General features: G+C 32.9%; 3 protein-coding genes across 3 annotated transcripts; 1 reads left to right on the top strand and 2 right to left on the bottom strand.

Annotated features, from left to right (window-relative positions):
- Window positions 1–876, bottom strand: LOC122580377 (BON1-associated protein 2-like). Its single transcript, XM_043752648.1, has one exon. It carries the CDS (start codon window positions 769–771, stop codon window positions 145–147), a length of 627 nt encoding a protein of 208 aa, XP_043608583.1. The 5' UTR covers window positions 772–876; the 3' UTR covers window positions 1–144.
- A 3,110-nt stretch (window positions 877–3,986) lies between these two features.
- Window positions 3,987–5,983, top strand: LOC122611040 (protein FAR1-RELATED SEQUENCE 5-like). Its single transcript, XM_043783992.1, has 5 exons — window positions 3,987–4,080; window positions 4,196–4,288; window positions 4,384–4,569; window positions 4,708–5,679; window positions 5,748–5,983. Exons 1-5 carry the CDS (start codon window positions 3,987–3,989, stop codon window positions 5,981–5,983), a joined length of 1,581 nt encoding a protein of 526 aa, XP_043639927.1.
- A 2,047-nt stretch (window positions 5,984–8,030) lies between these two features.
- Window positions 8,031–9,006, bottom strand: LOC122579486 (transcription initiation factor TFIID subunit 8-like). Its single transcript, XM_043751669.1, has one exon. It carries the CDS (start codon window positions 8,921–8,923, stop codon window positions 8,120–8,122), a length of 804 nt encoding a protein of 267 aa, XP_043607604.1. The 5' UTR covers window positions 8,924–9,006; the 3' UTR covers window positions 8,031–8,119.
- Window positions 9,007–10,841: the final 1,835 nt, after the last annotated feature.

The following is a 10,841-nucleotide window of genomic DNA, read 5'->3' as shown; positions in this document are numbered from 1 at the left end:
AATTTTTATTATAAAAAAGTGTTTGGCATGATAGTTATAACTGCAATTTTAAGAGGCATTTGTAACTAAACAAAGCTTTTAATACTTTACGAACTTTTAGTTTAAACTAAAGGACTTAAAAAGTTAATCTCAAACATATATGTGCTAGCTTATTTGTCGCATAACATGATTAACACTATTTGAACTCCCTAGCAGATTACCAACCGCCGGCAGCACTTTGACCGGAATCCCAGTGGCTACCTGCCCAAAACTCATCTCCGGCAACCGTTGCACATGATCAAAATCCACCGGCCTCCGTTGTTGTTGTTGTTGTCGTTGGAAGATCGAACCATCCAACTTGACCATCACATTAACAACACCATGACCCCTTGAACCATCTTTTTTCCTCAACCTATAACTCATTCGCCTTGCCGTCCCCACCGGCGAAAACCCATCCACAATATCACTCGCGGGGATTCCACACCACCCTAGAAATCTTGGACCCAATATCGCCCTATTTGTATACATCTCAAGATATATGCATGAATATTTATTATTATGGTTAAAAAAACTAGCATCATAATTAATAGCATCAGAAAGATCAAACTTATCACCCCAAGTGGGATTCACTCCACCTTCATGGTCCACCGTGGTGGTGTACATGTGGCTCCGATGACCGGCGGAGGAAGGGGTGGTGGTGAGGGTGATGTAAGGTTTGAGATGTTGAGAGAAGAGAGATGAAAAGATGGTGGGCTTTTTAAGACCTTGAGCTGAGAGTATAGTGATCTCCATTAATTTTATTATCGTATATATATAGCAATTAGCTAGTAATTTATAGTAGAATGATCGACCTTAAGGGGCCGGGGTGTAAAAGTTTAACGGATGAAAAAATATACGGAATATTGAAATTATATATAATGTGCATCGATGATCAGTGATTGAAGACGGACGCGCGGTAGTTGGAGTGGTGGTTCTAGGGAGGTGCACGGAGAGTGAGTAAGCAGTTTCCTTTTTCTGCTTTTTTTTCTTCTTAGTGTTGTTACTCTGTTTATAAGTGGATGATTTGACATGTATTCACACCTATTTTCCATCCACATGACGCAGCAAATTTTTGGAAATTTCCCAAATCTATCCATAGAAACTTTAGCCTTTAGGATAACACGACACCATACTAAGGCCGCTTTTTATCGTAACACATTTCGTTCTCACTTTTATATCAGTTTTCTCTCTTTGATACGTACTCAAAAACATTTTTATCAAATAAGAATTAAAGTCTCACACACATTTCCAAAAAAATAACATCACAACCGATTCCCATCCATCAATGATAATAAGGACGAGCTATATGATGACTACCATATTGAACGACCTAAACATACTAGTATATATTTCCACAGTTTCAAAATAAACTTCTAGAATCAAATTTTTTTTATCTCAGTTTTATTATCCTTTGTTTTGAAAGAGATCGATCGAGTTTTAATTTAACTGAAAAAATACATTTATATATATTAACAAATTCCAAAATAAAATCATGAACATTTAAATTGGGTTGTAAGAAATATATCATTTAATTTAAACCGGTCATTTCATTAAACTAATATGTACAATAATTTATTCTATAAGGACAAATCTTTTCATTCGAACATCAACATGTATGGTTTTTGGAGTATTCAAATTTATATATCAATTGTTAAATTTTTATTATGAATCGTGTAATTTCTTATTTTTACTTTTAAAAAATTAACTTTTTGATCAAAGTTCAACTATAATTTTGCCATTTTTTTTTATTAAACTTTAAAATTTGTGTGTAGTTAAAATTAATGCTATATCGTGTATGCATCAGTGTATGGTATATTGGTAACTAGCTAGATATTTCTAAAAATCATTACTCGTACTTCTAAGTTATGCGTGTAATAAAGAGTTAACGTGATGTGAATTAGAGAGGTAGCAACAACAGCCAATTCAAATTCGATGTCCTTTTATTTTTTGCAATTTTGCATAACCCTCTATACTAACCTGCGAAGGATATTCTTGAATTTTTCAAACTTAATTTTGGCTTGATTTAACTTTAAAAGGACAGAATGCAAAGTCAACGTATCACCCCCTACCTAATGCACATTAATTGATAAGACTACTTCAACGAGAAATTACATTTCAAAATATCTCTGTCCAAACTTCACAACACATAGGTGTATGGCCGGCTGTTGACTTGTAGCTAGTTAATTTAATTTGATTGGGGACTCAAACCAGTCCAAAGTTTCAATTTGTAGTCATTAGTAACTGGAAAAGCATTCTAGACATGCATGTAAGAAATGGCTGGACACAAATTCTAGACATGTATGTTTGTAACAAACTTACATTTTATGACTTTAGGAATTTGGTACAGGTACCCAGGTACAACTTGCTAAACTCTAAATGGTTAAAAGAATAAAAGGTCCGCTCATATCAATCGCACATCATCGTTAAACTTGCACCTCAGTTGTTTAGCACCAATATATACACACAAAAACATGACATCTTGAGCTCCTAAATTATAGCCTAATAATCTCAATTTTAAAATTTTTTGACTAATGCACCTATTTTTTTTGCATGTGTCATGATTTTATAGCATTTTCCAAAAGTTATTAAGAAGATGGTCATGGACTTATATTATACATGTCAATATGTGATTGTGATGCAGCCAACAAATATATATACTCCAACTCTCCAAGGCAGTAAACGGTTCTTTTGGAAAAAAAAAAAGAAAAAAAAGAGAGAAATGTTCGGTTTAGATTTTTTTTTATTGTTTTTTTTTCACTTTTTTTTAATTAACTCGATGGAGAAAAAGGTTCTTTTGGGAAAAAAGAAAGAGAATGTTCGGTTTAGATTTTTTTTAGTTAGATTTTTTTTTTTAATTTCTTTTTTTCACTTTTCATTCTTTTTTTAATTATCTCGATCCATAAAAAAATATGAAAAAAAAGATAAAATTTAACTTGAGATGGTGATCTATACATATAAGGGTACGGTACGAGGGCTTCGCCCATAAGGGTAACTGGTGAGAGTAATAGGTCATAGAGGGTGAAGGGGTAATCGATGATAGGGTAATCTACCTAACGGGTTTCACATAGGTGAGGCTTCGTCTATAACTTACGGCCTACGCCATTTGGAAAAATATATTTTAAATTTTTTTTTACGAAATTAGTTAAATAAAGAGATAATGAAAAAAGAAAAAAATAATAAAAATAAAAAGATTAAAATTAAAAACAAACCTTCTCTTCTTAAGATATTTTATCTTTATCCTATATTCATATACTCCAAACTGATATGACCTTTTAATTCTGTATTGTAAAACCAATAAAAAAAATGATAAATTCAGTGGCTTACATGAGTTGAACACGAGACCTTTGTGAAAGCCAAAACTTTAACAATGATAGTTACAGGCTTACAGCCAACCAATGATCCACATCAATAAGAATAATATAATAAACCATTTTCAACGTATTTAAACATAACAAATCTGCCAAAATAACAAGGATTAATTACTTGAAAAGTCACTCAACTTGTCCTAAATATCTTTTCTAGGGTCTGAACAAAAAAAAATTTTAATGTAGAAAGAAAACCTGACTAAAATATGTATAAGGGGGTTTCCAACAAGTTCCCGGTTACAAATTAGTTTTCAAGCATATTTTCTTTTATTTTAATCGTTTATTTCATGTGTGGCATATCCATGTCATTTTCAATTAAAAACTAATCCACATCGATTCCCACTTGCTCGTTTACCTAAACAACTAAAAAATATATATTATATGGGAATAACATAAATAATGTTAACAGCAAATATATATATGTTGTTTAGTCATTTTTTTAAGCCCATTTTCTTTTCAAGCCCGCTAAAATCATTAGGCGCCAAAGTAACTTATCATTAGCCGCCAAAATAAAAAAAAACTTCTTATATTCCTCCCTAACATATATGACTTTCATTCCTCTCTGATTCCAAATACAAATAATCATTTCAAGTAGTTAAAAGAATGGTTTTTTTTATTGATTTTGGCGAGGATTGCTGGAATGCTATTAATTCAAGAATAGATGATCCAATCATTGGAGAAGAGCTCATACATTCAGGTTTGATCTAAATAACAATTTTTTTATACTTGAACTAAGGATATTCTTAATTGTAAATTATGTACTTCTACTTAATAATATTGTTACAACTAGGATAAATTTTGATTTTGATCAGATGCAATAAATAGTACCAGTGAACCTACATTGATTGATGACATCGACAAAAATGGATATAAAGTTCATGATGAGGAAGAAATCATTGAAACGGGTATTTTTCTTATCCACGTCATGTTCTATTCTTAGTTGTTTTGTGCTTCACTTGTTGTATTTTTAGGTAAATTTGATTATATCTGGTTTAATTAGGTGAGATAAATGATGAAACACAATATTTTGTCGACATAGACGGACATCTTTCACATGAGGATAATGAAACCGATCCAAACGATGTTTTCAATCAATCTTTTGAGGGCTGTATAATCGGAAAAAAATTTAATGATGCAGAAGATGCTTATAATTTCTATAACGAGTATGGTCTGTCTAAAGGTTTTGGTATCCGAAAGCATTACCACAATAAGCACTCGGGCACAACGGAAATATACCGACACATATTTGTGTGTAACAAATAGGGTTTCAAGTGTAGAAAGCAAACAACAGACAATGTGAAACCACGTTGTATTAGGCGTACAGGGTGTAAGGCGATGTTACAAGTGACTCTGTCAGAGCAAGGAAAGTGGGTTGTGGACAAGTTTGAGGATGAACACAATCATCCTTTGGATAATCTGTCACAGGTACCAAGACAGTGGTCTCACAAGGTCTTTCATCGTTCCAAAGAATGTAAGGATCTTGTAAAATTGATGTCACAACAAGGCATCAGACCTAGTGCAATCACGAAAATAGTGAATGCATATAAGGGTAATCTAGAGGACAAACTAACACGAATTCAGTGTTCTGCTATTGTTGGTGAAGAAAGGAAATTCAACTTAGGCAAAGAGTATCATGGAATTATTATGCATTTTCAAGAGAAAGCTAAGGTGGATAAAGATTTTTATTTTGCAATAGATTTGAACACCGATGGGACATTTAAAAGTGTGTTTTGGGTTGATGGCCGATCAAGATCCGCTTATAACCAGTTTGGTGATGTTGTTGTTTTTGATGTAACTTACAAGACGAATACATTTGGCTTGCCATTTGCTCCGTTTATTGGGGTTAACCACCATGGTCAAACTATTTTGTTTGGAGCAGCATTGTTAGAAAATGAAACCGAGGTGACATTTACATGGTTGTTCAAAAATTTTCTAGAATGCATGTATGATTGTCCACCTATTTCTATCATTACCGACCAAGATATGGCTATGGGTAAAGCAATTCAAAAGGTGTTCCCCAACTCAAGGCATCGATTTTGCGCTTGGCATATTAGAAAGCATGTTATAGAGCACCTTCAACCATTACGCTCTCGACTTTTTGATTTTAAAGATACCTACAATAAGTGGGTAAAAAGCCAAAATATTAGTGATATTGAAGCAGGCTGGGAAGTTTTAAAGGAGAAATATAACATAGATGATGATACTTGGTTGGGAAAGATGTATAAGTTACGTCGTTTTTGGGTTAAAGCATATCTCAAAGACACATTTTTTGCTGGAATGACAACTAGCGGGCGAAGTGAAAGCATTCATTCATTTTTTTTTATGATTATGTGAACTCTAAAACAATGTTAAATGATTTTGTAGTGCAATATGACAAGGCTATGAGTTCGCGAAGAATGGCGGAAGAAGATGAAGATTTCAGAACAGTAGACTCACAACCGACATTGCATAGTGACCATCCGATTGAAGTAATGGCAGCAAATGTTATACTCGAAATATCTATGAGATCTTCAAAAAAGAATGGAAGGCTAGTTTTGATTGTGGTCATGAAAAAATATGCAAAGATGACAAGTTGGTCACATATCGTGTTGGTTACTTAGCAGGTAATAAAGAAGGTTGGAAAACGGTTGAATGTAAGGTTGGTTCCCCGTTTTATGCTTCTTGTTCGTGTGCAAGATTTGAGACATCTGGTTATTTATGCAAACATATTCTCTATATTATGAAGAAAAAGTTGTTAACTTCCATTCCCGATCACTACATATCACTAAGATGGACTATGAACGCAGCTTACAAGGTTGGAAGTATTGGAACGAAAAAGAAAAGTGTTAGCTCTGATGCTAGTAATGAAGTTAGTTTCATGACTTTATGGTCTATTAGAGCAAAGTTTAACAAAGTCATTGAAGATGGTCGAGATTCCCCGTCTCAAATTGAAAAGCTTGATGCATTCTTTGATGGTTTTCTTGAAGAGCAACATAGAAGAAAGAACAGTCAAGCTGAGATGATTTCTGGAAGTAATTCTACAATACCAATTGCCAACCAGATGGACATGCCACAACGCTTACTTGCGTCTGATCCTATAAATCGTGTGAAGACGAAAGGGCGTCCGAAGGTAGCCACAAGGCAAAATCTAGTATAGAATTGTCTATGGATGAGAAGAAAAAGAAAAAATGTGGCTATTGTAAAGGAAAGGGTCATAACTCTACCCGGTGTCAACAGAAAAAGGTATACCCATTTCATATATCAAAACCTTAAATCATATGTATTGTTTCTAATTGCAATTTCTCCTTTCTTCTTAAGATGGATGAATTACGAGACGGTGATAGGCCTGTTAATAGTCACTTACGAGATAGTGATGCTGCTGATTAGTCCAGTTTTTGGAGACCATCAGATAATGGTAGAAGCATGTCATAAATGGAGTACATTATGGTGATTGCTGTTATTTGATGCATTTTTTTGTTTTTGGGATTAGTATTGCAATACGGTGATCAATCTTTTGTAAGAATATTATGTACTTATGGTTTTATGGTTTTGAAATGAAGTACATGATGGTGATCACTGATACTTATTTATGTTCTTAACTTCTTTTGGAATTTGACTATCTGAAGTACATGATGGTGTTGATGATTTTATATATAATATTTATATGATGTTTATGAAATAAATTTCTCAATAAGTAGTAGTCGGCTAGTCGATATCCACTATAAAAGTCATAATTTGAATGTGGGACCCATAGAAGGTTAACCGACTTAGATAAAAATGGGTTTAAAAGTCTTTACAGTATATAAATTGTCTACTGTTAGCAGTATATTATATATTCCCAATTTTTTATTGATGCTAACTTACATAATCACAAAATAAAAACTCAATTCGAGGAGAGCGGCAGGTGACCGGAAACCACCACCACCACCAGCACCAGCTAATGACGACACCACCAAATTCAAATCCGGCCACTAAAACGAACGAGATACAAACGATCCCGCAACCACCCATTCTTCTTCGTTTGTGTTTGTTTATTTCCCGCAGCCACAAAGTCTCTTTATTTGATTAAATATGTGGGTTCTACTAATGTGAAATACACAAATACAGAGGAATGTGTAATTGTTTCTTTGTATGAATCGGGCCACTGAAACGATCCCGCAACCACCCATTCTTTTTCGTTTGTGGTTGTTTATTTCCCACAGCCACCAATTCATCACCGTTTTGCAAATTTCTTTTTTCTAAGATATGTAATTATTTATGTGTAAGTATTTGAAGATCTAAATATTTCTTTGAACATAGCAAGATCTGGATTGTAAAGAAAAAAAGTTGGAGGTCGAGAGAGAGAATTGATAAAGAAAAGGTGGGGTTATATATATATAATATATATATATATATATATATTGTAGTTATATGCAGACATAATAAAAAGAATATTTTGGCACATGATTTTATGAGGACATGGAAGGTTATTTGGCACTTGACCGGGTAAAAAGTTAGTGTATCCGGTACAGACCCTTTATATATATTTTAGTCGGGTTTTTTTCCTACATTAAAACTTTTTTTTTTCAGACCCAGAAAGGGTAGTTGAGACAAGTGATTTTTCAACGAATTAACCCAAATAACAAACCCCAAAAAATCCTTGGAGATCAAATCATTTGCTAGTCATCATTTCATTTATATAAGTATCTATATATACATATATCGAAAACTCGTTGTTTGAACATCATTACATAATAATCTTCAAAATGCATAAATCCTCAAAATATTATCATCGTTGAATTTGAACAAGCAGCTGCTGATGCTAGTTCATCATAGTGATTAAAGAAATTTTCATCATCATTATCAGTATAATTATGGCATGAAATCCTTTTTCCACCTTTACAAACTCCAAATTCAAGTTTAATCTCATTTTTAGTTTTACTACCACTCCTTCTAACAATCTTAAAACTTATCCTTTCCCTTTTTGCCGCTAACTCACTCGCAGCTTTTTTACCCTCATTTTCTAAGTCACTACCACCAGCCACCACCACCGCCACCACCGTTTTTTCTTCTTTTTCACTAATTACAGGAAAATCCGGTAACCATCTCGGAACATGCTTCAACACTTTCTCGCTGTCACCAAACAAACACTGCGAATCCACGTCACATCCACGTGGCAACGGTTTAGCAAACGGAATCTCTCGATTCCGATAAACAAACTTTCGAATATCCAGAAGCATCGATGAGTCAGCAAGTGGATACAACCGTTTATTAATATTTCCGTTACCGGTAAATCCGACGTCATAATGCAGGTCTTCAAGTCCACGGATGACGTCATACAGGTTGCATTGTGTACGGCCGGTAGATACGGCGGAGATGACGGCAGATTTGGCAATTGATTGGAGGTAGCTTACGGCGATGTTAGTTAGGGTTTGGAGTGCGGTGGTTTGAGCGGCAGCGTATCCAACGGATTTGCAGATTTGCGTGACGGCGATTTTAGAGACGGCGGTGTGGAAATCTGATGATTGGAAAATATTAAGTTTAGATTGTGATGATAAAGTTCTGGTTCTGTTCTTCTTCATCGGTGCGAGGTGATTTCAAAACCCTAATTTTTATGTTCAGCTTCAAATTTGGGGGTGTTGGTGTTTCTGAAACTCTTAATATGGGCTGTTTATCTGTTGTGACTAAGTTCTTAAATGGGCCTATGCATACCAAATTTAGCCCAAACGTTTTTACCAAAGATTATATACAGTAGTTCCAACTTCCAACCAAAGATTATATGAACGGTTTTTCTTACTTGTTTTGTTATTTTAAGTAAACTAGAAATCATTGGACCAAAAAGTATTGGAAATTTTTTTTATATGTGTTGTCTATATTTTAAATTCTGGTATATTCAGTGGGCTTTTTTTGAGTTTATTTGAATAGATAATTTGATTTGAATTTTTTGGTTATTATTATTATATTTTTTTAACACAATTTACACTATGAACTCACAAGTACTCTCCTCAATGAAAAACTTATATATAAAGACATAGGTAATAAGTAAAACATTAATTAATGAAAAATCATTGTATAGAAGAAAATTTTTGTATTGAGAATCAATAGCTAATTTATCAAATGTATAAAGCAAAAAAAGGTATTAATGTGTTTTTAAAAAGTGGCAAGCATTTTAAGACCAAAAAAGGTAAAAAAGAATATTACATAACCAATTATCAATATATAGATTGATACGTAACACTTAGAGGTATTGGGATTTAATTTTTGTGTGAGTAAAAATGCTTCTAGGCAGGGACGGAGCCGGAATTTATTTTGTAAGGGGACAATTTAAAAGTCTCTTGTTATATTTATTAAAGTCATTTTTGTAGGAAAAATTTTTAAAAAAAAATTGACCCTCACATGAGAATTAGAAAAATATGGACTCTTAAAATAATTTCGTGTGAGTGTAAGTTATGGGAACTTGAACATTGGTCTTTGCAATTTTGGTAAATATGCAGAAGGAAGGGTTGCATTATATTAAACAACATAAATTAAGTTTATCGAAATCAATGATATGTAATTTAGCCTCTACATAAATTTTTACTTTACTATTGTTATTACCATTATATAATAATTTGAAAAGAAAATATCATTTTCACATACAACTATATTATTTATCAATGTATGATACATTAACTCAAACAAATAAAAACGCTTTTTTCAACTTATCTTTTTAAACTCTATTAAAAATCAAAATAACTCAAGATTTTTACTTATCAATAGAGGATTTTATGTCAAAACTAATGCTTCCAACATAAGTAACATACTTCCAAATAAGAGGCATATGACAATGATGGTGATATTTGTATGTATTTTCTGTTTATTTATATTTTTTAAGAACAAAATTAAAAATATACCTTTAAAAAATTACATTGTACCAAAATTGGAATGGGGGCAGTTGCCCACACTGCCCTCATTGTGGAGCTGTCCCTGCTTCTAGGAATAAAGATAGAGGTGTTTCCAAAATAAATTTCTTTTACAATTGTAGTTAAGTATATAAAGAGACATGCAAATGATTCCAAAATTGTCGTGAAAAAAAGTAAATAGGATTGTTAATCTTTGTATAATGCTCGTGAGGTTGTACTAATTTGTATTTTCGGAACAGATTTGACATGTAATCAATAAACACATTCGTCAAATATTAGTTTAACAAGTGTCTCAAGGTAATATATTAGACTCAACTAAAACTTGCAAAAGTTGGTGCTAATATATCTTGAGTTTTAATAATAATACCTTTTATAAATGTCATATTTGTATCTATAAAAAGGTGAGTATGATGTATTTAAAACTTTGAGATAAAAGCATGGGAATGTATCCAACTATGATAAAAAGACTATGTAATGTACCCTACTCGACTTGCTATTCAGTGTAACCAACTATATTTTTTGGGTTATTTAACACAAGCAACATGCTACAATAGGTTTCCATCCGGTTTCCATCATCATCATCATCATCCTCACTAGT

The sequence above is a fragment of the Erigeron canadensis genome, chromosome 8, assembly GCF_010389155.1.
Source record: "Erigeron canadensis isolate Cc75 chromosome 8, C_canadensis_v1, whole genome shotgun sequence".
NCBI classification, from domain to species: Eukaryota; Viridiplantae; Streptophyta; class Magnoliopsida; order Asterales; family Asteraceae; genus Erigeron; species Erigeron canadensis.
This window is presented reverse-complemented; position numbering and strand designations above follow the sequence as displayed.

Coding starts and splice junctions, on each gene's coding strand:
- LOC122580377 (XM_043752648.1), bottom strand. CDS start 771: ATGGAGATCACTATACTCTCAGCTCAAGGTCTTAAAAAGCCCACCATC.
- LOC122611040 (XM_043783992.1), top strand. CDS start 3,987: ATGGTTTTTTTTATTGATTTTGGCGAGGATTGCTGGAATGCTATTAAT. Junction 4,570..4,707: donor TGGTCTGTCTAAAGGTTTTG/GTATCCGAAAGC, acceptor TTAGGCGTACAG/GGTGTAAGGCGATGTTACAA. Junction 5,680..5,747: donor AATGACAACTAGCGGGCGAA/GTGAAAGCATTC, acceptor ATGATTTTGTAG/TGCAATATGACAAGGCTATG.
- LOC122579486 (XM_043751669.1), bottom strand. CDS start 8,923: ATGAAGAAGAACAGAACCAGAACTTTATCATCACAATCTAAACTTAAT.